At 48.8% G+C, this 27,384-nt stretch overlaps 1 protein-coding gene across 5 annotated transcripts in view; it reads right to left on the bottom strand.

The window, feature by feature from the left end:
• Positions 1-27,384, bottom strand: part of ZNF512B (zinc finger protein 512B) — an 81,007-nt gene that overhangs the window by 38,663 nt on the left and 14,960 nt on the right. For 2 of the 5 annotated variants that reach the window (XM_042858481.2, XM_065566196.1), the window contains exons 3-12: positions 21,569-21,648; positions 19,866-20,009; positions 15,657-15,829; positions 15,223-15,467; positions 14,422-14,493; positions 12,173-12,307; positions 7,059-7,183; positions 3,726-3,818; positions 2,455-2,553; positions 1,053-1,223 (exon numbers count right to left, since the gene is read on the bottom strand). In XM_042858481.2, the coding sequence (XP_042714415.2) occupies positions 1,053-1,223; positions 2,455-2,553; positions 3,726-3,818; positions 7,059-7,183; positions 12,173-12,307; positions 14,422-14,493; positions 15,223-15,467; positions 15,657-15,829; positions 19,866-20,009; positions 21,569-21,648 (1,337 nt within the window). The remainder of the gene's footprint in view (positions 1-1,052; positions 1,224-2,454; positions 2,554-3,725; positions 3,819-7,058; positions 7,184-12,172; positions 12,308-14,421; positions 14,494-15,222; positions 15,468-15,656; positions 15,830-19,865; positions 20,010-21,568; positions 21,649-27,384) is intronic. The other 3 variants (XM_042858480.2, XM_042858482.2, XM_042858483.2) reach the window with 3 other exon arrangements.

Raw genomic sequence — 27,384 nt, 5'->3', positions numbered from 1 at the left:
TCTTGCCTTTGGAAGCTTTCAGGGCCTGCGTGTTTGTACGCCAGCTTTGGCACACACCGCTGACTGCACTGCATGTTGCAAATGAACCGTCACACACGGGTAAGTTTTGGGCTTGCAAAACGCTAAGGGCCCTTTCCCAGGCCTTCTCCGCAAACATGCCAAGTTAGAGGCTGGAGGCTGCAAATCTGGCCCTCCAACTGGAGTGACGCTTCCTTCTTAACCGAGCTAGAAGTCTAACGTCTTTAGCGAGATGGTCTTTTAACCCTAGCCGTGTTCCCACGTATATTAATGTCTCAGTCTGAGCAAGTTACAGCAGTGAGTGACTGTCCCATCAGTAGAGTTCAACAAAATGTATGAAACACTGACTAAGGGTACGCCTACACTGGAGCTGGAGGTGTAATTTCTAGCTCACGTGGATCTCATCAAGCCAGTGCGCTAAAAATTGCCATGTAGACACATTGGTGCAGGCGGTGGGATAGGCTGGGTGAGTACAATCCCGCCCGGGGCCCTAGCTAGCCCGCGCCGCCGCTACACTTCTACTGTTAGCACACTAGCTTGCTCACCGATAGCATGTCTATGTGGAGTTAAGATGGAAGTTACACCTCCAGCTCCAGTATAGATAGACCCTCCGAAGTCAGTTCTACCAGCCTTACTCACACTGACCAGCAGTCACTCACAAGAACAGCCTCCACTGGGGACTCTCTTCGGGTTTGTGATGGGGCGGGTTCATGCCCTATCAGAGGATAGTTTCACGTTCAAATTACATGCCCGGCTGAACATTTAAATGGGCAGTGAGACGTGTGTACACAACAGCAGAGAATTGAAGCTTCATTTGACCCTCGTTGTTCCACTCCGGAACTTTTCTCATCTGTCTCAAAACTCCAAGATAGTGTTTAAAGAAGTCAGGGACAGTTTGGCCCCATTGTAATGAGAGTTTCCGGCTGCCCTATGAACATAACATGGGCTTTGGGGGTTTGCTGCACCTACCGCACTATCTGCTTAAGTGAACAGAGACGCAAGCTTTAACAATCAGCCTTGCTCTTGAATCTCACCGAAGAAGTGTGCTCCGACCGCACGTGGTAGTCATGTCCCGCCTTGGATTTATACTTCTTCCTGCAATGTGGGCAGGTGAATATGGGCTTCTCCACTTCGGAGGGCTGCTTCCCACACCGTTTCTGGTGGTACTGGTACCCCATCAGACTGGAAAAGTTGGCTGTGCAACCCTATGGAGATGGGAACAAGAGAGGGTTAGATGGTGCATTCACTGTACATACATGCAAACAGGCGGAAAGGATCATAGCACCATCACTCCAACATTTCAAGGAGGAACACATCACTACCATCTACCATGCTGTTCTGCACCTCCACGGCATGGCCCCTAGACTTCCCCATTTAACTCCTGTGGAAGCTGCGAACCACAGGGCAGCTGCACCATCCCGGCAACCTCTCTCCAACTAGTCTGGGAGGTGTCTTATCACGGCCTTCATTTTGCGTTGTGCCCCAAACCCATTCTGCTTGTTGCCCTGGGAATGGAGCAGACGTTCTTCACTTTCTGGGGAATCTGTCCTAGTTTACTTCCCTAAGATTTCAGCTCTGCCAGCTGGCGCGCTCCACCTCCCATACAATTTTGTACCATCCACCAAACCCGTCAAAGGCACAATTCTGAGACTTGGGTTCAGAGCAACCCGAGCTCTCCGCTTGTTTAGAGCACGCACAAGTAAATGAAAAGGCACCTGACCCCGGCCTGCCCAATGGACACGTTCATTCCAAAATAGCCTAAAAAAATTACATTTAGCCTCAGACACGGAGAAATAGAGGGAGGAGACCAGTCTGGGCTTGACTTGTGCCCCCTTGCAGCACTTCAGCACCCAGGTGCGAGGATTCTCAGAAACACGTATGACAGACAGGCTGAAAAGTGTACATCTTGGGGCAGAAAGAACTGCTGCATGTGGGACCAACCTGGCAAACCCTTCACAGCCAGTTATTTTGCCCCTTTACCTGTTCCCAACGTATCTGCAAATAGTTCACCGTACATGTAATTGCAGCTATTCACTGAAGTTCTTCAGTGAATAATTCTTGCCCCGGAGCTTGCTTGTGAGCAGTTCATTGGTCGCAAGTATTCAAAATTCCCACTGGATGGGTCAGATACGATTGGACATGCTGGCCCATATGTGTTATGTTTCTGTTCCCTGATTGGAGGGGATTCGGGGCAGATACTTGAGTTTACCAGTTGGGAATTCCCCTTCTGTGAATATTCCTCAACCTCCCTGTTTCCGTGATCATTCCTGCCAGGAACTGACACAGAGGGCACCCCCCGCCCCAGGGAGAACTGAGCTGCGGCGAATTGATTTTAAAACGCCCACAGTCACAGAGACGTCTCTGGCCGCCTCGGTATCTGGACTCTTTATTCCTTTCATCCTTTTGCAGAACGATAAATAGGAATTGTTCTTATACCTCGTTGGGGCATTTCAGTTTCCCCATCTGCTTTAGCACTTTCCTCAGCCTTTCCCGCTCTTCCTGTTCACCAACTCCAGCGGTTTCCACAGGACCAGGCTGGAAACAAGGAAGTAACAGAAGCGACAGAGTCAGCCATTCACTCGTGTCCTCTGTGCCCTGAGTGCTGTCTCAGACTTCGCCCTCACAAGGAATTACTCTCTCTGAACTCTTAGAGGAGAGTCTTGGGTTAAAATTCATGGGCTGGATTTTCCATAGTTTCAATGCCCTTGAAACCGCTTGCTTAATTTGCCCATACAATTAGCATGTGTTTGCATGCAAACGGCTAATTTGAAAATACATATGCAACTCATAAGTGAAAAAATCTGCTTTTACTATAGACCACAGGAGACGGATTCACAACAAAAACGCAATATGGAATTGGTAAATTCAGGACATACAGAAAATACAGCTATGCCTTGCCCTGGTCTCCCAGAAACATACAGGACCAGATTTTTAAGAGCGGCCTCAAAAAGTTTGTGCCTGCCAGCTTTTGTGTGCACAGAGAAGTTCTTGTGCAAACCCCACATTTGCATGTCCGAGGTAGACTTCGTTGCATGCCCTGTGGGAGGTTAAATGCCCAATTATCAGAGGGGTAGCCGTGTTAGTCTGAATCTGTAAAAAGCAACAGAGGGTCCTGTGGCACCTTTAAGACTAACAGAAGTATTGGGAGCATAAGCTTTCGTGGGTAAGAACCTCACTTCTTGCATCTGAAGAAGTGAGGTTCTCACCCACGAAAGCTTATGCTCCCAATACTTCTGTTAGTCTTAAAGGTGCCACAGGACCCTCTGTTGCCCAATTATGTGATTCCTGTAAGTAACTACCCATTTCCCAGGGTTTTGCAAGCCCAATTTTGGAGGCAGAGTTTAGGCACTTTGAAAATTTGGCTCCACAATTTTGCAGTTTTAGTCTTTTCTGGACATGCTACGACGCGCGGAGTCCAGTGGGTGTCCATGCTGTATATGTGGATATACGCTGTGTGTTAAGGCCTGACAGTGCGCAGTACAGGGAAATCGGGGCATGTTGCAGATCTGGATTGAGGTACACGTCGGGAGCTGTGTGTGGGATGGTGGAAAGCCAGTGCTTCCAGTCCTTTGTTTCCATAAGCACCAAATTCACCATTTAAAAAAAAGAAGAAGAATTGTTTCTTTATTCACCTTCTTCACCTGCATCTCCCGGAGAGAGAGAGAGGATGAAAAGTGGAGATCAGTGCGTGCTCCGGGAAGCCTTACCTTGTTGACATGCTCGGCCATGGTGTGATAGTTGAGCCCGGCTTTGGACTTGAACTGCTTTTTGCAGTGTTGACATTTCAAAGCATCCTGCAGCTGAACAGATTAAGGGAGAGTTACCGTGCCGGCCATTTCATTTTTGATTTCCCAATGAGCGCATTCTGCCTCAACCCAACAGGGAACACTTGATGTAGGCCCCGCAAGATGACAGTTTGAAAGCTACTGAATAATGCTGGCCCTGAACCAGAACCTTAGATCAGAACCCCAGCCCTGGGACCTAGTCTGAGCCGGCAGCTTTATCCTCTCTCTCCAATGCACCAAAGGTGGATTTCTAATCCTCATGCCCCAAACTTTGGAGAAGTTTGATTTCAGGCCTGGATTTTCAACCCCCCAGACTTGGGTGCACTTGGACCTGGGGTCTCAGTTCAGCTCATTAGAGGGATACAAAACGTAGCTCTACTGGTCTCGTAGAGACTGCCCTCTGCAGACATCTGTAATCAGGATGAGTCCTGGAATGTGATATACTCCCCTCTGCTACTGGACTGTCCAAAACTGAAGAACTATTTGAAAATGTCACCGAGATTTCATCAGCAGAATAGTTTCATGAGACGATTACTCTGCCATACGACCCCTGACTCTGCATTACACGTGGCTTGTTAAAAAATGCAATGAACATGAGCTACTCTGCATTGCAACTGCTAACCTGCTGATGGACAAGCAGAATTTACAAAGCAATTAAGTACATATGGACTTCCACTGAGGTGAATATCAAGATTTATCGACCCCAGAGGCAAATACGCACCACCGTGAACCAAGAGACAGTAAGTCTAGATAGCCACCAAAATGAAAAGTCAATGCATGTCATTGTTCCAGTCGTTCAAACAGCTAGCCATCTAACTGTATAAAGTGTAAGGGGATTACCCAGTAGCAAAACACCAGCTCCTAAACCCCCTCCCTTCCTGGCTACTGGCATAGTGCCCAGGAGATCTCTGGCTGCCATATCAGGCCCTTGTGGCTACTGGAAATTGATTCAAGTCAGAGCAGGCCCAATCTACACTGGGGACCAGGTGGGCCCACAGCTGGTTAGGATCGGGAGAGCAGAAAGCTGCTTTCGCACTCCCACCCTGAGCTGAACTCCTCCGCCACAGCGGAGGATCTGGGTCTATAATTCCATCGCGGGAGATTTTCCGACATCGGAAACCACGAAGAAGAGCCCTATGTAAGGTCAAAACTTCCAGCAACAGAAGTTAGTCCAATAAAAGATATTGCCCAACCCCTCCCCCTCGTCTCTAAAATATCCTGGGACCCACATGGCTCCAACACCGCTGCAAATCATAAACCATGGCTAACTCACGCCCAAATCGACAGATTAAATTCTGCCAGAAGTGATGGGAGCGCCAGCTATGGGCTAGCAGCGAGCACCACAGGACGGTGCCCCTCTGAACGGCCCAGCAGGCAGCGAGGGACCCAGCTACCTGATCTGCACAGCCACACGCCTGTTTACACGCGGAAAGGCAAGTTTTACTGCCCTCACATGGATGCACACCTCAAGCAGGCTGGCCGGTGTCATGGCCCTTTATGTTACCCACTGGTCTAGGGAGACCTTCACAAAGCACACTGTAAATGTAACAGAGAATGGATGAAATCCGGACGCCACTGAGAGTTTTGCAAATGACTTCAACGGAGCCAGTGGTCGGAATTAATCCTAAGTCATCTTTCTCTTAGAAGGGATTTATTTCTAACCCACCAGGAGCCTGATGAAGATGGAATCGGTTTGTCTGATGGATGCTGACGCAGAGGAGAGTCAGTTTTTCACGGTACCGTTACTGACCAACAGCCACTTTGACAGACTTACTAAACACACCTAGTTGCCCCAAAGTCTGGCCTCCATATCAATGCATATGCATGCAGCGGGGGTGTTACATAGCTGTAACTGAGGGCTGTGTCCAGACAATCAGAAAACAGCTTATGCAAAAGTGTACTGGACCAGTTTCTTAAAAACTTTTGGGGCACCTTTATGTGTGTAATTACTGCAACTGTGTGTCCAAACTGGGGATTTGCCTGGAAAAACCGCTGCAATTATCCAACGTGTGCACTCAAGGGCAGTACCTGCACACACAAATTAGGCACAAACGCTGCGGGTGCAGTCGCATGCCTAAACAGTTTGAAAAGCGGGCACCCAGCTTATGTTTTAAACGTTGGTTTTTCAGAGACTGAAGATTAAGGGGCCACATTTCAATACAGAGATGCTCTCATCCACACCTCCACTTGCGTTCATTATCCAGGGAACCACCTCCACCCCTTGACAATACCTAAGGTCTCCTGTGGCCACAATATCCCACGTGGAAAAGTCATAGTACAGAGGAACTGAGTGTGTGTTTGCCTTATTTTAAATACAATTTAAATCCAGACAGGGTGTTTTTCTGAGAGATGTGCGCGACCACAACCACAAGTTATTGGGCTCCATGCACGAATGTCCCATGGTGAAACTCCTTGTGTTACGCAGGAGGTCAGATTAGATGATCTCCATGGGCATGTCTGGCCTTAAAAATCTATTAATTTAGCAGCTGGAAATGAAGGCGGAGAAGCCAGCCTAAAGTGCCTAGTCAGTTCACTGGAGACAACCAGTAGGTGTCCCACAGCTTGAGGTTTAGCGAGCACCAATATCAGTTAGGCTACGTCTACACTACCCGCCTGAATCGGCGGGTAGAAATCGATCTCTCGGGGATCGAATTATCGCATCTTGTCGGGACATGACAATTGATCCCTGAATCGACGCTTGTACTCCACCAGCGCAGGTAGGAGTAAGCGCCGTCGACAGGGGAGCCGCGGAGGTCGATTTGCCGCCATCCTCAGAGTGGCGTAAGTCGGCTCGGATACGTCAAATTCAGTTATTTGCGTAGCTGAATTTGCGTATCTTAAATCGACCCCGCCCCCCCCCCCCCGTAGTGAGGACGTAGCCTTAGAGAAGATTAATTACTTATTAATTAATAAACAGAAGCAAGGATGGCCCAGTGGTTAGGGCACCTGCCTAAGACTTGAGAGCCCCAGGTTCAATTCCCTGCACTGCCACAGACTTTGTGTGTGACCATGGGCAAGTCCCTGAGCTTCTCTGTGCCTCTGTTCCCCATCTGAACAATGGGGACAATAGCATCACCTTATCTCACAGGGGTATTGAAAGGACAAATCCATTAAAAATTGTGATGCGCTCTGAGGTCTGCTGATGAAGAGTGCTACATAAGAGGTAGGTATTTATTATTAATAATTTCATTTAGGGTGTGCAATTTCTGCCCCACCAGAATAAATTAGCTCAACTTGACCATTGCAAGCACCTACTTTTTGACAGACGTCCATGTGCTTTTTGAGCCCAACAATGGTTTTCCTGGTTATAACGCCGCACGTAGGACAGGCAACTTCTCCTTTCTCATTGATTTCCCGCTGCCATTGATCCTCTGGGTTTGCTAGAGGGGGAAAGAAAGGCAAAACAAGTAAAAAGTTTGGTGCTAGAGGGACAACACTTTTTCCAGAGTAAAGCCCTTTCCAGGATTCATGAATAAGAGAAACATCAAGGTTCGAAAGGTTGGAAGCTGCTGAAGTTGTCAAATGCAACAGATCATTCATAGAAAAGCCCCCAAATTGCAGACCACATTTCCAAAATTACAGGTGCAAAAATGCAGTTGGGTGCCTAATTTGCACGTAAAATTATTGCAACGGCTTGGGCAAACGGAGCCATTTGCACAGAGTCATTTGATTTGCATGCCCATTTTTGTGCGCAATGGGGAAAAACATATATTTCCAATAGCTGATCTTGTAGGGAAGTTTCTGCACTTTGGTAATTCATGCACCAGGACGTCCCTGTTTCATGCATGGAGTCAGGCTGCTAGCCCATGTGATGGCAATGGGGTTTACAAACCCCATAATGAGCATAGGCAGAAGGGAGAGGAGACCAGGCTGAGCACAGCTGCAGACTTGCCGATCGTGGAGGTCCCTCAGCTGGGACCGAGAAGGAAAACAAGCCCAGCTCTAAAGGAAGCAGAACAGAGGAAGATGGGGATGCCGAACGGACTGGGATAGCCGAGGGGTAACAGCCCCATACCGGGATGCCTCTAAGAAACTGAGAGGGAGACAAAGGAAGACTGCAAGCCCTGGAGTTTAAGAGCTGACTGACTCATTTCAGGTTAAGTTGAGATGAACAGGGGGAGACCAGAATCATGTCCCCCAGATATGGACTGGCAACAGAGCTTCCTTATACACACCAGGTGTGATCATCATCAGATCCTTTTAACGCTCTGCCTGGTATGGCTCAGACTTGGTTAAATCGGTAGTTTATACACAGCGCTACCCAGGGGCTGAACAGTACAATGCAGTGTAGCATTCCATTACATCTCCCCTTTAAGTTCTACACGCCTACCATTTCCCATAGTGACATTATCTGCTACCTTTGTAGTTCAATACAGATCAATCTGTTGCATGTTGCTGAATCATCCTGGTTTTCTAATTACATGACCCAAAAATGTAACAACTTGTTCATCTGGCTGTCCATTAGTTGCAATGACTGGCTGTGGTGGGTTTGGAATCCTGGATTCTTCTTCTTCTTCTGCATCTGTCATCTGTAGTGTTGCTCTGTGCTGTTCTTTCTGAGGAGCAAACCGGAGACATCAACCGTTTCTGTTGAACTCTTCACTGTCGGTCTTGATCACATATGATCGAGTTTTTCTTTGAGATAGCTGGTGTTGCCCATCCTTTTTCTACATCCAATTTGACATGAACATGGTCACCCGGTTCTAGAGGTGGCCATTCTCAGAGTGGTATCTGCTGTAGAAGTGTTCATAAGCTCTTTTAGATTTTTTACCTGATTTGGCTACTCTCTTCATGTCTGGCCACTTTGGAAATAGGGTTTTTTCCAAAGTTGGAAGAGAACTTTTGTGATGTCTTTCTTTGATTTGATTATGGAGATATCCTATCTCCTAGAACTGGAAGGGACCTTGAAAGGTCATCAAGTCCAGCCCTCTGCCTTCACTAGCAGGACCAAGTACTGATTTTGCCCTAGATGGCCCCCTCAAGGATTGAACTCTCAACCCTGGGTTTAGCAGGCCAATGCTCAAACCACTGACCTATCCCTCCCCCCTCCTTCTGTCAGGAGTTGTGCTGGACTATATCTAGTAGCCGCTACTGGTGTCGATCTGTAACTCAGAAGAGCAAGAATGGATCTTCCTGCTGTGGGATTTTCCTGGCTATCTGTACAGCTCTCTCACCTCTCCATTTGCTTGTGGGTAATGTGAGCTCCTAGTAATAGCGTCAAAATCATCTGTTGTTTGGAATTACTTAAATTTTGCTGCAGTGAACTGTGGTCCACTGTCCGTCACTAGTTATTCTGGAATACTGAAGTGAACAAAAGTGGTACTTCAGTTTCTCAATAACACTGCAACCCGTTACGTCTTTCAAGTACGTTATTTCAGTATATCTGGAAACAGTCCACAAGCACCAGCTATTTATGTCCTCTGAATCTGCATAAATCTGCAGCTCATCTCTTCCTCGATCTCTCAGGAAGTGGTGTCTGTACACTGTATGGCTCAGCATTGTCTCTTATGTTGATTTGAACTGGATCTCCTTTCAAAAGTTCAGTATCAACAACTCCTCTCTAGAGTTCCGACTTCCACCTTTCTTACTAGGCCCATCATGGCCGCCACCTTTCGGCTGAGAAGGTTGTTGGTCTTCGATCACACACACTCTGAATGCAAAGCTTTTGTCTTCGTAAATTATTTCTGTGAGGAACTGGCCCATGCAGCTCAGAATCCCTGGAGGGCTACTCAGAGCTGAGTCAGGTGACTTCAGCTCTGGCCTGGGACAGGCTGAAGGTGATTGAAAGTCCTTTCTGAGATGACTGTGACATCAGCTCCTGAGTCAGTTTTAAAGTCAATAGTTCTGTCGTGAATATTCACTTTCCGGGCAGGCTCCGTGTCCTCACAAGTGATAGATCCCAGAAACAATGCCTCTTGATTGTCTGTAATTTGAGTCAACTCCCTGACTGCTTCAGTGCAGCAAACAGCCACAAAATGTCCATATTTCGTGCATGTATTACACCGTGCGTCTCTGGCTGGCCATGCATCATCTCCTGGGATATCACTTTTCCCACACCTTGTGCATGTAGGCTGGAATTTGTCCCTCTTAGCCTGGGAGTTCTCTCACCTTCCTTCAGGAGTTGTATGATAATGACTTTTAACTCTCAAGTGTCTGTTCATAGCTTCTAAGCTAGTTTCAGGGTTTTTGGGCTGCTCCTGCCTTTTGTTCTGTTGTTTCACTAATACTGACTGCTTTACTATCTGAACAGCTGTAGCTAAGTTTCAATCTCTCTTCAACTGTAGCTGCTGTGAAAGGTTTTTATCTGTTAACTTAATAACCAGTCTCTCTTTGATATTCTCAAGTTTTGCATGCTCAAAAATCACAGTTTTCAGCCAATGTATGCAGAGCTCTTATAAAAATTCAACATTTCCCATTGGTTCTTGAATTTTCTGGTGAACACATGTCAATGAGGTACAAAGTCTGCATCAAATATAGGCAGAACCCTTTCACAGACATCTTTGTGACGGTCTTCAGTAGAGTCAAAGGGTTTAAAAATATGCTCTGTCTGCTTCCCCATAGCATAAATTAAAGAAGATACCTGTGTAACTCCAGTTTCTTTGCGGAGTTTGTTTGCAGTTCGAAATCTTGCAAAACGCTGCTTCCAGTCTGTCCGCTGGGAAGGCTTATCAAGGCTGAAGTTCTCTGGGAGGCACTGAAGAGTGGCATGTTGATAAGATCTTGCAACCTTTGTTGCTTTGTTCCTTCTGTCTCTGATCTTAGTTTACTCCTGATACCATATCATGTCCCTGTACCAGATACGGACTGGCTACAGAGTTTGCTTATGATGATCACACCTGGTGTGTTTAAGATCCTTTAATGCTCTGACAGGTAGGGCTCAGGTTCATTTAAAGAAGGTATTTTACACACAATGCCACCTAGTGGGTGAACGGTATAATAGCGTTTAGCAGGCCATTAGAGGAAAGCTGGGACCACTAGACAGATGGTCCCAAGAGTGGCTGACAGTGATCCTTCCTTCCCCCTAACAACTCATCTCCCCTAAGAGAAACTCAGCGAAGGAATGAAACATAAACGTCAACGTCAGGCTTCCAAACCGACTGTGTGCGCGTAAGCTCTGTAACTGGTATCTCTGCCACCTGCACAAACACAGGCAGCTACTGTCTGCATGCCAAGTCTCTGACGTGTTTATTTAAATGTGTGATATGAGATTTTAAAAAACCCCACAGGAGACCAGATTCTGATCGCAGACGGATGTAAACCTGGAGGTCTCTCCGTTGACTCAGATAGGGTGACTCTGCTTTTACACCGGGGAAGTATGGTCAGCATGTGGCCCACTGAGCTTGTTTATTTGAATGTCTCCGCATTGTGATGAGCTGAGAGAGCCACTTATTTGCATGTGCAATCAGTGAAAAGCACTGCAGCTGTGTTTATTCTGCACCTCCTGCATGCCTCTCGCTGTCAAGACTGCCAGCGAAAGCAAGTGCCGCCCGAGGAAGAACTCCGAAACGCAGGCTCCAGATAGAAAATGGTCGGTATGTTCATTCAGTCCGTAGTGGAAGAACTGTGCACAAAGCGCAGCCGATAGTCCAGACGCTGGTCCCACTGAAGTCAGTGGGAGTTTGGCTAGGGACTTCATGCATGAGGGGCAAGATTTGGGTCTATGTCATTTTCCATTGCGTATAGTGTCATTACTTGAAACCACAGGGCAGATTCGAGGCTGCCTTGGGGAAGTTTTGTGATGCTTTCCCTGCACTGGCCACTGGGCTCTCCTATGCAGCAGCATCACTGGGAGCTGTGTGGTGGTCCCTATCCCTCCCTGTGGGTGGTGCAGGGGAAAATGCCAAGAAAAAGGGGTTGTGGCAAGGACACCTCACCCCACTGTTGAATGGCCTGCTGCTAAAATGGCCCCTTAGGGCCACGTGCAACTGAGGTAACTCAGAGCAGCCTATTGGCTGCTCTAAATTGTCGTGGGGAACTGGAACAATGGAGACCAGCCCAGGATCATGAGGGTGAAACAGCGGCATAATCTTCTCGGCCACCCTCTCCTGAGCTCTGCCAAGCACTCCTCAGCCTCGGCCTGAGATCTGGGCCTCAATGTCACTAAGACCCCGAAGTCCACATTGAGAACTGAGTCTATCGTGAATGGGAAGGTTCAAAAATAAGCTATTTCTGAGTGCTCCAAGCACCGAGACGAGTGTCAAAACATTTTCTTAACCTCTAGTCATTCCTCACTCAGGCAAAATGACTTTGGTCTCTCATTATCCGAGCTCCATTAACCAACCTGTTGCTTTGTTTTTCCTCCCTCACTCTTGGGAGGTTACCACCAAGTGACCCAGTTCTCAGCAGGCCGGGGAATTCTCACGCCTCACCTGAGGATAAATGCGCCACGGCCTCCCTTTTCACACCAGCTCCTGGAGGCTTCTTTTTCAGCTCATCCGTGCTGCTGGTCCCCTCCAGTTTCTTGGCTCGATGGGCCTTTGCCTTGTCCTCTGCTTTTGCCAGGCCTGTAGAAGGAGAGCAACCTTTATTAAAGACATACACTGTGAAACCGGGGCCTTGAGACAAAGAGATTTGATGGATGCTCTTCTGGTGAATGTTATCTAACTGATTCATTAGGCAAAAATCCTGCAGTCCTTTAGGCACAATGCCTACTGAAGTCCATGGGCGTTTTGCCTAAGCAGCAATGGCAGGATTTGACCCATGACTATGATATGCTGAGTCACGCATGCACCTGGAATTTTGCAAACAGAAAGCAAGACACTTTTCCTGTTCCCAAAGAGTTTACAGCTTGGGAAATTCCAAGCCAAGACAGAGCACGGGACATTCAGATAAGGGATGGAGGGTGAGGGGAGCACGCTGGGAGGGATTTCTACCTGACGCCTGATGGAGGAATTTGAAAGAGGATAATTATAATAATAATATAACATGGAGATATACCCATCTCCTAGAAGTGGAAGGGACCCTGAAAGGTCATCAAGTCCAGCCCCCTGCCTTCACTAGCAGGACCAAGTACTGATTTTTGCCTCAGATCCTTAAGTGGTCCCCTCAAGGACTGAACTCACAACGCTGGGTTTAGCAGGCCAATGTGCAAACCACTGAGCTATCCCTCCCCCCGCTTTTGAGACACTGGAATATTAAAGGGCTTTTTCTGCTGAGAGACGCATGCAGGGTACAGCTTTGGGGATCTGCTCGCTAAAGGAATCCAGAGTCCCTACTATTAAATAACACGGTTCTGGGATCACAAATGGGATCTTTACTCCCCATAGCCTTAAAAATTTGCCATCATGAATCCTGGGACTTCATTAAACAGGCCGTGTTGTCAGACTGTGAAACTGCCTGGGAATAGGAGAGCAGAGAGCAGGGCTAGCGTAAGAGTGAGTGCCAGGCACACGTGGGAACCGAAATCCCTCGGGAGACCAGGCTGTTGCCACCTGCGCTGCTGAGTGAGCTGCCGTGTTGCCAAGTCTGACTGCAAAGGCAAACAAATTTGCTCCTGGTGGAAAAGGGATTAGCAGGCAGAGTTATATATACACACAGAGCCAACGGCACTCGGTCCAGCTTCCCTGCTTAATCATGCCTTTGTGTCCTTTCTCCCACCTCATCTGTGCATCTTGTTCCATGCTCGGAACAAGCGATTCCTCACTTTTCATTCTGGTCCCTCCAGACACACTTCTTATGTGATTCTTTTTGGCCATAATCCACCGAGGAAAGGGGCCAGGATCGTGTCTTCCCCTATGTACTGTATAGTCCCAGACAAGCAGCTGATGGACCAACAAATAAATAGCAATAATAACAGCTCCATCTGATGCCCCTCTGCTCTGCACACGCAAAACTTCACACTGTATGGGCAGTTAACAGGCAGGTTACCCACCTGGGTGTGTGCAAGAAATGGAAGATGTAGTTTTAAAGGCCACTTTTGAAAATCTGGCCAATAGGGGCAGATATGGGTTGCAGCAAGACCTGTTTGCCCAGAATCACGTTTTGGTCCAACACCCGCAGACTGGAATTTTAGAACGCGAGTCCCGAGAGCCATGTGCATTTTTAGGCATCTGTTTCATGCTCTTTCTGCACATGCCCACACGGGAGGAGTTACGTGTGAAAACTGAGCATTCACAAGTGCAAATGCATATTTGTGAGCACAGACGTCTGATTTGCTCAGGCAACGGCAGGAACCTCGTGTGCAAAAATGATGCAAAAATGTCCCACGAACTCCAGGCCCCAACTGGCTGTTAAGGGCAGTAGGGATCCTGTGCCCAGTTGCTGACATCTGAGATGGGGCAGGAGATGAGGATGCTGGAGCATACTCGGGGTAGAATATTAAATCAAAGGCAGTATGATGCAGCCATACTTCTGGTGCTGCCCCAGCCCTCCTTTTTTGGGGGCAGGTCAGAGGAGATCATCTCAGTCATCAGCCATTCATAGGTGAAGTTTTAGGTCCCATCTTGGATACAGAGTCTAACCAATGCTTCTGTTGGAGGCTCTGCTCGGGGTGCCCTGGGTAATGAAGAGATCTCAGATACCTGCCTTCACAGGAGCAGGGAGGAGGGGCAGTATTCTGGAAACACACAGGGGGAAGCTATAGGCTCTGGAATTGAAACAGGGCTGCCCCGTATGTTACCTTTCAATCCAAATGTCCCCGAGATGGACGGTTGCTCCCCGGTAAATTTCTTAGGAGTTTTCTGTTTCCTTCCTGACTCGAGAGAGAGAAAACAGAGATAAAAATTTGGTCAAATAACTGCACTGCAAGCGTGGATTTAAATACACACGGGGCAAAGGCACCTGGATGAACTCTGGATCAGGAGGTGAGCAGTAAGGGATCCAACCTTACTTTACCCTCCCCCCCGCAAGGGGCTTTACTGCCCTGAAATGAAGCAGCTATGGGTGGGACCCTCAGTCTGACACCCTCGTCGAGCACTAGAGGTGCTGTCCTTCTCTCCAGATCCCATGGCAGCTGAAAGGTCTGCTCCCGAACCCTCGGATCCCTATCATCATAAGGCAGATCTGACTGCTGAAGGCTGTAGACCAACCTGGCGTCGAGTGACTAATGGCCCCCCTAGCCCCCTACACGGTTTCTGCACCTACAGTCTCTTTAGTGCTTTGGGAGCGGAACTCCACAGCCCCACTTTCCAGGCCCAATACAGTCCCGACCCATGTCAGTCTCAGGCATGCTCCCCTCCGACTGACTGCTCCGTGTACGTGGCTTCGATTTCTGACTCTGGTTGTGCTGCACAGCTTCACTGTGTCCTGCTCCCCGGGGGCCAGATGCACGAGTGTAAACGGAGAGCGAGGCCATGGCTTTCAACGGAGTCACCCTCCATCACACTGCTGTCCCGGAGACCGGGAGTGACTCTACCCTTCGCCCTGGGACACCACCCACTCCAGCCTCCTGAACCAACGGAGCCCCGGGCTCTAATCTTACTGTGCTTCATCCTCTCTGGGTCCTCCTCCTGGAGGGAAGCCTGCGTGCCCCCTTGCTGTTTGGGATCCTTGCAGCTCGAAGACTTGGCCGTCGGGGTAGCTGCTGCTACGGCCTCCGCTGCCGTGATCTGAAATACTTTGTTCTTCCTGCTCTCCACCAGGCACTCTCCATTCTCGGGGACCACAGTCTTCTCCACCTTGGCCTGTTTGGGATGGATGGTGGGGGAATCTGAACTCTCAGCAGCTCTAGGGCAAAGCATAGAGGGCTTATGTAAAGCGGAGTCAAGAAACCAACGCTGTTGACACCTCTTCCAACCCAACGGCCCATCGGGATTGCACCCCAGTGGCCAGTGGGAAGGGAATTGGGAGTTTTCCCCTTCTCTCTTCCCAGCCTTCCCCAAAACACTGGCAAGCAGCGAAGCCATGCGCCAGTACCTTTTCTTGCCACTGGCCTTGCCAACGGCTTTCTGCACTTTGTTTTCTGCTTTGCTAGCTGGTACCGGCCTATCCAAGTGATTCCAGAGCCTGTGCTTTTCCAGCTGGGTTTTGGATGTGAAGGCAGCTTCGCAGTAAGAGCAAGGGTAAGTCAGCTTCTCCGAGATCGCCCCCTGCAAGAGAGCAGAGAGGTGGGAGAGGGAAAGGACCAGCCCTTTCCCTGCAAGTGCAAGAACCTTCCTGCAAACTCACACTGCCAAGACTGGGAGGTAGAAGAATCCCTTTCCACACACGCCACAGCAGGTGAGCTTTTCAAAAGCACAAGGGCCGTAGGTACCTGATCCCCATCGACTTTCAATGGGAATTGGAAGGTTATTTCTCTTTGGCTCCATTGGAAATTCCAGCCAGCATTTTAAACTGGAGCCAGGGAGTGCTTTAGTGAGCTACGCACACCCCAGTGCATCAAAAGGGGAATCTGGTCCTTCGTGGAGATGAAAACAGAATACCTTTTTTTTAAATAAAAGCATAACAGAGATCCTAATACAGTTAGCCGCCTAAACTGCAAGCGCAAATCCTGCATTTGCACATGCAAACAGGCCCAGAGACGTGCAATTGCAAGCTTGCTAGAAAGTTGGAGTTTTGTGCACAATTCAGATGGCTGCTTTTTGAGAACAGGGGCCAGTTTATCTCAAGTTGCAGCTTTGAACTGGAGGGTGAATCCTGCAATGGGATTTCCTTTCCCATTCTCTTTGCACTCCCTCATTCCACGCAACCTGGGCTCCCCGTTAATTTAATTCTTAGGCAAAGCCCTGCCGAGGGGCCTTAGCTCTCAACTTGCTTTAGAATACTGACGGGGACCAGGCCATGTGGGGCTTGGATCATTTTGCTAGGGAAAAACCTGAGGTTCTCAATCCGTCTTTCCCCAGGCAATGGGAATCCAGCGGGATGGGGCAGGGGTGGGGTTGCCTACGGAAGGACTCTGTTAGGTTAAAGGAAAGCGCTGCCCCTTGGCACTGAGGGACGTGTGCAGACAAGGGACGTGTCAGGGGAGGCAGCATTCCTCTGGCCCGGCTGGATAGAAGGAGTTGGAGTTTAATGGATGCAAGCAACAACTGAGCTTTAGAACGCTCCGTCTCCATTAAAGAGATTAGGGGTGAAACCCTGGCCCCGGTGAAAGTACAGTAACGGCAAAACTCTCATTGACTCCAACCGGGCCAGGATTTCACCTCACGTATGTACTGGGAAGTGTCAAGAAATGCAGTATTAGATCGGCCTCTTTGTATGCAAAGGTCCCTCCTGGGAAACCAGACCCCTGTGCACTGCCTCCCCCGTTGTACATTCAAACAGGGCAACTGCAGGCTCTGGCCTGGCCCCTATATTTGGGGAAACTATTGCCCACCTCCATGAGCAACGGAGGGCCTTAGGTTCAGCAGAACCAACGCAGCTCCGTGGCACAGGGTGGGAGAAGGCAGCGCAGGCATTGGGGAATGCATGCCAGGGCTCCGGGCCCCAGCACAGAGATGCACTGGGGGCGAGGGAGCAAATGCACATCACTGCAGATCCACCCACCATAGGCAGGCAGTGGAGCAGCCAAAGGGGTTTCTGTAGCCCTCAGGCTGGAGTACCAGCCATGGAGTGGCTTTCTTCCCTCACACATCCCCAGCACACAGTCCAGTCAGTTGGGCTAAGGGCTGGATACTGGCCTGGGCCCTCAGTGAGGCAGAGTTTCCTGTTGATTTGCACTTAGCCAGTACTAACGTAGCTTTGCACATGATCACGCAAAATTCCTCCACTTGCACAATCTGACCTGAAGGGAACACGACAGCTGGAGAGGCTAATACATTTGATAATCCCATTTCAGGGAGTGGTTATTCCATACTTCAAAATGTTCTCTGCCCATCCTCTAAGCTACCCATGCCGTGGCAGGTAAAGCAAACCTACCCCCATGTGTACAGCCCACGCCGCCTCTTAATAAACTGCAGAACAGCGGCAGAGACTGAAATAAACAGCAACCCTCAGTGCCATGAAAGTGGGGCAGAAAATTGAGGGGAGATTGCTGATTACAGAAAGGTTTCTGCTCAGTTTTCGCGGCCTTTGAATCTCGACAAATTCACCTGTTTGGAGCCTGCCCAGAAATTCTGCACAATCCCAACTGCTCAGATAGAAAAGGGGGAAAAAAAATTCTGGGGGGTGGGGTTTGAATCAATAATAATAAAAAAAGACAACGTATTTCCTCCGCTAGCCTGTTTCAGGTTTTGAGCTGCACATGGCAGGGATTGTGCCTCCCTCTGTTTGTAAAGTGCCTGGAACAAACCGGGCGCTACCGTCACATCAATCAATCAGTCTTTAACAATAACCCCCACCCACCATCTGCAAAGAACCACCTTCAAGACCACATATCACACAGGTGCTATTCACACTCGTATGTCTACCTTGTTGTGGGGACCTGGTTACATCTCACACACTGCTCCAAAAGTACATTCACCTTGCCCTCCACCGCCCTCCCTCCTTGGGTGTCCGTAAGGAACGTGGTTTCCTTTTTAGAGGGGAGGTCACATAATTCAGGTGAGCAAGTTCCTTTTGCGGGATAGTAACTCAGCCTGGATTTCTGCACCATGCACACACAGGTAGGCGTGTACCTGCACACTCACGCACAGATACTTGCACAAAAGACAACCGCAAACAAAATTAGCATCTTCCTGGATAAGGAAGAGCCTAATTAAATGAAGTTTTCGTTTCCTTTTTAAACAGCTGAGTCATTCAAACTAACCACAACCATATTTTTCCCCCCAATAGTTCAGACGGTGGCTCCACTGGGGAGGTTTTGGATTTTTTCATGTTTTAAAAGGTCCAGTTCATTTCGATTGTCATGCTCCTGACATTCATTGCCAGCCTGGAGTGCAGGGGACTGGCCTAGATGACCTGTTGAGTCCCTTCCAGTCCTGCACTTCTATGATTGAAATGAACCAACCCAGGCATTTTGGGACCTTTCCATAGATTTTCAAGGAATATTCAAGACGTCAATATTCTGAGGAACAAGAGAGCTTTGTCTTAACTAGGAAAAGTGGTGGAGTGTAGGTCAGACTTAGCTAACACGTGCTAACTACGCCGCATATCAATGTGAGCTTTTTCCTCGGGTATATGCAAGGTCAGGGGGGCGGGAACAATGTGTATCGTGCGGGTGCCGAGAGGCATTGAACCAAACTATAAATCATGCATATGATGGAAACCACTTCAAGCCGGGGGTGCAACAGCCCCAGTCCCAGCACCTATGTGTGTGATTGAACAGGTCCAGTGGTAGGTTATAGCTTAGGCAGGTAAATCAGTCTAACGGTGTTACCTTGCACATACACTAGGAAAAAGGTTAAGTTCAGATCAGACTTAACCGCATAACCCCCCAGGTTCCCCGGGTGCACACTCGCATTGCTAGCTCGTGGTGTAGCCCGCCTCGCTGCACCCTCACGGATACTTCTAGCAAGCTAGCTAGAGCACTGCGAGCGCATGTGTCGCGGGGCTATGTCTACCCAGCATTTGGGAGCGAGCGGGCGGGCGCGGGGGGTCGACAGACATGGCATTTGCGCTCTAACAATAGCTGTGCAGACAGCGCTTTGAAGTCGCAGCTCAGGCCAGAGTCCAGGCTCTGAAGCCCACCCTCGTCCCTACCTTCAGAGCCCGCGCTCCTGCCCAAACCACAGCTTCAAGTGTTGTCGCACTAGCACGAGCCCCACTGAACCAAGTCTGTCGACCCGGGCTGGAAAGCTCATTCCAAACGGCTGTGTTCTTCTTGAGATCTGCCCAATAATCCAAGCCAGCTACACAGCTTTGGTGGGCATGAAACCTCCGGCATGCAACAGGCTGGTGCTCACTAACACCACGCCACCAAATGGAAAGCATCCTGGAGAACCCCATTCCCATCGCTGACAGAGCATGTGATGAATGAGGGGAAGAGGTGCAGTAGGTCCAGACAGGTACTGCTCAGCTTTCCCTTCCAGCCGGATGTCAGGATGGCACTGCACACGGGCGGATGGTTCGAGGAGGGATGGGGATAAAATACTGACTCAGTAAGACGGTGCCTGCGAAAACCTGAGAGACCCAGGCAGTTTAGCCCTACTGCTGAGAAATCGTCCAGACGTGGGCGTTGTGCTGGAAGCGAAGGGGAACACTGAAAATTATACACACAAGAACTGATCGTCAAAATGAAACACAAACCTCCATCCTCCTTACCCCTTGGCAGCGCTGATAATGGTACTTCAGGCCGTAAATACTGGGGAACTCCAGCCAGCAGCCTGAATTGGGACACTTCACCCTGGAATGGGCCTTGAACTCATCTTTCCACTGGTTCATCAGGGGCAGCTGAGAAAGGGAGACATGGTGACATGCAGCTGAATACACACCTTCCAGCAACCCGTGAACACAACACACGCTGGGGCGAACATTTCAGAAGGGCAGGCCCAGCATGTACTCGAAATGAACTACTTGTACCTGTCACCACCTGCTTTCCACCCTCAGTCAGGTACATGCACTCAGGTTCGCTTATACTGGGGATGCAATCACGCACTCATACATTGCACCTTTTGCAAAAGGGAAGCAGCCCATCTCTCGCTGTGTTTCCCAGGTGACTAAGGTACATTCTAGCCCAGCCCCGTAAAATTCACCAAAAGTCGCCTCAGTGATTTAACCACCCCACATTTCATCTAGTCATCGAATCATGCCGCACCCTAGTCTAATGACAACCTGCTCCGTATGTTGTCCACGCTACAGGGCTGAAATTAAATTGTACAATTCCCCAGGGAACAACTCACACCTTACTACGCGCCACCCGATAATTAAACCGGCTCTGACACCCCCACGCTGAATACGCCAGATCTCTAACCTGCCTAATGGAAAGCACCGTCTTTACATGCAAAAGCCTATTCAAGTGACTCGCGATGCTGAGTGTCCAACTGGAGACACCGTGAAGAGGCCCAGTTCTCCGAAAGCACTGAGCAACTACACAGGTGTCTCAAGTGTGGCACCCAACCTGCCAGTCACTTGTTGGAACCCGGACCGCCTCTATTTTTCACGTAATGCCAATGAGTTCTTCCAATCCCACCCATCAAACACCACTCCCTTTGGCCACCCTACTGAAGAAACCACACTGTGGATCATGCCAGTTGTTAAGCCGTACTTTATAGATAACCCCCATCAATAAACCTTAGTTCACATCATCCTTTCACCCATGTCACTCCCGTAAGCACAACACACTTGGCATCAAATTGTTCAAAGGGGACGCACCCCGCTGTGCAGACAGACGTGTGCGCAAACACAGCTTCGTCAGCACATGTGACAGCAGGGCCAGCCTGAGCAAAAACGCTTCCAAAGGGGCAGCTCGATGGCTGATCTGTGTCAACAAACACTTGCGCTGTCTGGTTTTTAAAACCAGCATCCCTAGGTCCTGCTCCTGAGAGGTGCTGAGTCCAGCGGGCACCCAGCACCCTGCAGGTCAGTCCCACAGTGCACCGTCCACGATCACAGAGCTTGAGTGATGTCTCCCCTAGCTCGAAGGGCTGCCGGAAGGACTCAGACTGGCGCCTGAACTGCTAAGCCAGACTGCAATGCAGACTCAGGCTGGAAGGGGGAGTTGCTTTGAATGAGGCTGGTTCTCACTCCCCTTCTCCCTGGCAGACGCAAACACAGGCTCTGTAACAACATCTCCCCCAGATTCCTTCACAGTCAGTGGAATTAAACTGGCTGATCAGGAACACCACCTGGGCACCTGGTGCTGGCTCTGCCCCACCTCAGACCCTGAGGGGTTGGGTTGGGCTTTGCAGGGGGCTGGACAGGATGAGGAAGAGAGAACGGGAAGGAGAGACTCAGACAGAGAGAGACGGGGAAAGAGGGAGATCAGGGCACCAATGGATTTGGATTCTTACAGGAATGTCTTTCAGCACCTGGTTTTCTGCCTTAGGTCTCCCTTTCTTCTTGCCTTCTGTTTTGTCGCTGGTTGCATTTCCTGCAAACAAACACAGAACATGTGGCCCACAGCTACCCAGCCAGCAAGTCGAGACCTTGATTTCTGTCGTTGCACTAGACTCCTCCTGCCTATTAACCGGCACAGATAGCCCACCGTTTCCTAACCCTCCCTCCTGACTGTGCCGTGACTGTAGGGTGACCAGATGTCCTGATTTTATAAGGACAGTCCCGATTTTGGGGGCTTTTTCTTATGCAGGTACCTTTTACCCCCCACCTCCTGTCCCGATTTTTCACACTTGCTGTCTGGTCACCCTACGTGACTGTCCAAACTTCACACCACCACGATTCAGCCTGGATCTAAGCCAGGGTTAGAGTCAACCTCAGTGCACGCCAGCAGCCGAACTCCAAGGGCGGGAATTTCAAAACGCTCAGCTCTGGGCTCGCTCTGCTCCCGTTTAACCCATTGACTTCAGCGGGAGCAGAGCCGGGCCGAAGTGGAGTGCTCCTGAAATCCCGGCCCTACTCGTCCGTTTCTTTTTGTCTTCAACAATAAACAGGCTTGGGCTGGAAAAGGGGGCCAAACCCTGATGCCCAGGGAAGGAAACCGGGGGCAAAGATCCAACAACAGGACCGAGTAGCCCGAGCCAGGCTGGAAAACATAGGAATTGTCCCACCCCACCTTAATGCTTTAGAGCTCCGCTGCACTCCCACTCTGCCTGCACAATGGCTCCCAGCAATGGACAGCGACGTAGTGATTACAGGTGTGCGTAGAGCGGAAGCGTTATGGCAGAGGAGGTGAGAGTTAGGAGGAGATGGCACGGGTAGGGGAGCGTGACGGGTTATGGCTATGGAGCTGAGTTGCAGAGACTGGAGGTGAGGCAGTAAGGCCAGGAAGAAGGAACAGACGATGGAGGAAAAGGATGGGGCCTAAAGAGAGACTACATGCCGCACATCATCTCTGTGAGGCTGTTTAGGGGGGAAGTTCACCCCTCTCCTGGGGGGCCAGCATGCAGCCTGTGAAGTGCTTACATCCTATCCTGAGGGCCTTGTACTCGGCCGACCCTCAGCCTGGTCTCAAGCCGTAGCAGCTTTGAGGCTCTTGCCCCTTGGTTCCCTACATGAGCCCTCACTCCCGGGCAATCCTTACTGGTCCCAGCGGGAGTCCAGCTCACTCTTGGGGTCTTTTCAGAGCCCTATTTACAGCGACCTCGTCTCTAGCTCCTGGTGGCGCTTCCCAAGACCCACCTCCGGGGCCTTCGCTCACATCCAGCTTGTAGGATCAGCCTGCCCTAAACAGGGGGGCTGAAGGAAAAGGTTCGCAACTGCCTCAAGCTGAGTTACTGGAGCTCGCTAGCAATCCCTGGGGAAACACCCCCCCACTCCCCCTGTGGCCAGTGTCCCCCTCGTAAGCTCCACTTCTCCATGGGGAGCTGGGAGCACGTTCTGGGTGTGTGCCTAATGGGCACTGCCTGAATGCAGGAACGCGCAGACAGACGGGGCACGTTCCAGCACCGGCCTAAATGGGACGATCATGATGTCTAGCCTTTGTTCTGGCTCCATTGTCCAGGGATGAATTGCACTGGAGCTGAATGAATAATTGATGGTTTGGGTCTGTCGACCCAAAACAATCCCCGCCCCCCCCCCACATTTTTTTAGTATAGTTTTCCATGTTATTTTCCCCCTTTTCGTTTTTTAAAAAACAAATCGAGCTACATTTCGAAACGAAACGTCGTTCTGAAAGGAAAAGTTGACATTTTCATTTTGAAAATATCGACGTGAAATGTTTCAACGTTAAAGAAAGTCATTGTTTGCGGCCAAAACTATTCATCGCATTCGACCCAAATTCGTGAATAGTTTTGGTCAGGCCAAAACTGCATTTCTTTTTTACCAAATAAACGATTTGTCCGAAAAATGTTACCCAGTTCTAAAACTCATCCCAGGTGAACTCAGATTGGATTATCACAGTTTTTCCGCTATCAGACTTGCTGAATACATCAACAGCAGCAAGGTACCTACCCAAATGACCCTGGTTTGCAGAGTCCCTCTGCCAAGCAGCTGTCCCTCAGGGCTGTATTTTCATAAAACATCCACTAGCATCCTGCATTACAGCCAACATAATGGACCCTTAAAATAGAACCTTAATCAACAGGGCGAATCCTCTGAAAATTCCACTAGGTCGAGCTCCTTTGGTATCCACTGACCTGGGTGAGTCTGCCGACTCCTGCACCAGTGTCCCAATGTCGCTTCCTATCATTTCAAGCAGGATTGATGCTCTCCTTTCTAATTTCATACAACCCCCCCTGAAAACAAAAACGGAGCTAAAGCTCCAGTTTGGCCCAACCCTACTCAGCAGCGGAGGATTATTGTCATGGGCCTGCCAGACTCAGAAGCTCAGAACCCTTCTGAACGGTGGAGCATGACAACGTGTACTTACATATCACAGTGCTGAACACTAGATGACTGCTTATGTCCTAACATTATGGTCTCCAGCTAGCAGCCAGGCGGCCTTCCCAGCACTACTCCAGTTTTACACTGAAATCAATGGAGCTACTCTAGGATAAGACAGGAGTAATGCCGCAGAGAATCAGCGTCACCCAAGCAGGGTGGAGCCCTGCCCTTCCTCTTCCACTGCAGATTGTCAGTGTCCCGGTTGGGCTCTTGGTGCATCAAAGATTTTTCAGGGATCTACTCCATACCCCACGGATGGGGCAATTACATACTTAGATTCCTCATGAACATGGAGGACAAGACTACCCCAGTGCTGTTCTCCTGGCCTATCACATTAGCTAACAGCACAGATGGGAGTTCCTTGCAAGAGGAAGGGGGCAGTTTCCTTCTCCTCCTCGCCTGCCTCTGAAGATTTTGGGATCCTAACACAGGACACACCAGGAACATCCTCTAGGATGAAGAGGCACGGCCGTGCAAAAGTCCACACAGGAGACAGTTTTGCTGACATCCTTCCAATCTGTGGTCAGTGCTGCTTATTTTGCAAACAGGAGCTTTTGGAGTTGACTGAAATATGTATTTACTGGCAAGGAATCAGAAGAGCCTCCAGTCATACTCTAAAGCCCTGGTCGAGTTTCCCTCGTGTCATCACCAAACAGGCTGTGTGAGTCCGGGCGAGCTACTGCACCCACAAAACCACTGGCTGTTGGTTTTGTTATCAATACAGTTGCTGACGTGGCAGATTGAGTTTTAGGGGGCTTTAAATACGTACCTTAGAGCCGTTGGCCTTGTGCCTGAGATGGTGGGTATGAATGCACCACAAAACATGTCCTCATTCTGCCTTTCTGGTATCGCAATATCTCTCTCTAGTCTAACTTCCAGTTCAGGAATCTCCGATTAAAAACACCGTTTTGTTTCATTTAATATAGCGTCAGGTACAGGAATGGTCTAGTGCAAGATGGCAGAAGCAACTAAGAGTGACAAAAAATAGCAAATGCCTGTTTTTCAGTTATATTAAAGGACATATTAGTGATTTTTATTACATTTTCCATGTGCCCATTTCTTTGACTGCTAGCATTCTCCCTCTGTTCCTGCTTCCTCCATCTACTCAGGGTATAGTTTAAAGCAAGCATTCAACAATCATAAGTCAGGGCCCCCAAAGTTATGAGATCGACTTTAAAAATAATACATTTTTGGGTTGGGAGTGGGGGTTATTTGCTTTCTGATGTCTGAGACTTAAGGGGTCACATTTGTCCATAACTATGAAGTCTAAATCTTACGTTTGCTTTTTAAATGAAAGCTGCAATTCTCATTTAATAACATGACTCCAGGAGCTGGGGCTCTAAGAAAATTACTGTGAGAGTTGTGCTAAAATATGATCCTAGATATGATCCATATTGCTTGGCACATGCTTATCTACTGATTTCAGTGTGAGATGAGGGTGCTCAGCCCTTCTGAAAAGCCAGCCTCCAGGTTTTTAAAAATTTGGCAACCACAATGGAAACATCCAAAATTAGAAGCCACTTTTGAAAATGCAGGCCCCGGTGTACAGCAGAAAAAACATGAATAGTGGAAACAAATTCTTAACGTTTTCCGTAACTAAATTAGACCTTATTTGCAGCTGTACTGGAAAGGTGCAAATATCCGCAATCATGGTATAAAAACTTCAAAAGACTTTGGGACCAAATTGTCAAAACCGGACCTCTTTGTGTGCATGCGCAACTCTGCCTGCACTACCACTCGCATGCACAATTTTTGACACACAGCTGCTAAACTAAGAACGCTGACACATACCAACTCCAAGCCAAACACAAATGGGTTCTGAGCTTGTCAATCTTATCATTTGTATGAGCTAGTGGGAGTGTGCAAAAAAGTGTACATGCCCCAAAAAGTGAAACCATCCCCCCTCCAGAGGGCCAGGACAAAGCCTGTCCCATTTAAGCGTTTCTGCAATATCCAGAATAGGCCAGTAGAAACAGTAAGCAGTAAAATGAAGATTCAGGCTTAGATGCGGAGGTTTTAATTAAAGGAGGGAAAAAAACCAGGGCTAGTAAATGCTCCATCTGAAGGGGAAACAAAAACAGCTTGTGGAGAACAATTTACATTTACAAAAAAACACCAACAGAAAAATCAAACAAAAAACAACCCAAGAATAAACTCTGCAAACTCACATGCTGTACGGCCAGAGAAGTCAAAGATTCCGGCTCAGAACCTGGCTCTAATTTAGAAGCTAGATCTGTGGGGTTTTTTCTTTTTCTTTTTTTGGAACAACTGTTACAAGTTAGATGAAAGGCTACCTGGCTACCTACAAAACTTTCCCTCAGAATAAGCTGCCTCTCAAGTTTTACGCTGTATGCTCCAAATACCCTGGGGCAAAGTGGCATCTAGAAAATAAGACTGTTTAGTCTTTTATTTCTAGTTCCTTAAAGTCATACCAGCTGTTCTGCTCAGCTTTGGCAGCCATGAACCCTTCGTCCCGCTGATCCAGAACGATGTGTGTGTAATATGTGGCTTTTAGTCTATGGCACAGTTATAACCCTTACGGAATATAAAGTAACTGCGGAAAGCTGAGCTCTCTGCCTTATAAAGCCACCTATCTGACCCCCCGTAAGGAAACCTCATTGCTCCAGTACAGCTCCCAGAGCTGCAATATAACAGAATGATGCATTCTAGTGGTCAGAGCAATCAGGAACCAGCTGGTGTGACAGTGGGGACCGGAGCCCATTAAACCAGGTTAGTTCACAGCCTTGTATTTGCTGCTGTTTATGCCATTCAGCCCCACCCTTTACAAACAGCCTCGCAAAACTGCCATGAAGATACACCCATGCAGATGGAAACTCTGCCTGCCTGCCCTTCCCCTGCCAGGATGATTGAGCATAATGAAAAAAGAAATGAATGCTAGGCACTTGCCCATCAAAAACGATTACTAGCCCTCATTAAGTGGGTCAATAGAATTTTGCATGGTTGCTTTGAAATCATCTTAGTTCTGGAGTAAGGTTTGCAGGTCCCCTTTCAAAACCATTATCAAAGTTCTGTTAAGAGTTTTCCACTTATTAGAAATTCTGTTTGTTGGTTACATATTTTTCTTTGCCTCCTGGATTCTGAGACTGTAAGGTGCACACAGGTAATAGTTTCAAGATTTTCTATGCAACCATGAGGGCTAGAAACTTCACTTTATTGTAAGTGAAAGCTGAGCTTCTCACATGACTCCAGGAGCTGGGACTTTAAGACCAACATCCAATATTGCAAGACTCACAGTAAAACAGCAAGAGTTGGCAACCCTGCAACTTCACTGTTCTCCCCTGTCAGGAGGGACAGTCCTTTCTGAAAA

This window comes from Chrysemys picta, chromosome 13, assembly GCF_011386835.1.
Source record: "Chrysemys picta bellii isolate R12L10 chromosome 13, ASM1138683v2, whole genome shotgun sequence".
NCBI lineage: Eukaryota > Metazoa > Chordata > Testudines > Emydidae > Chrysemys > Chrysemys picta.
The sequence above is the reverse complement of the archived record's forward strand: the minus strand, read 5'-3'. Positions and strand labels throughout refer to the sequence as shown.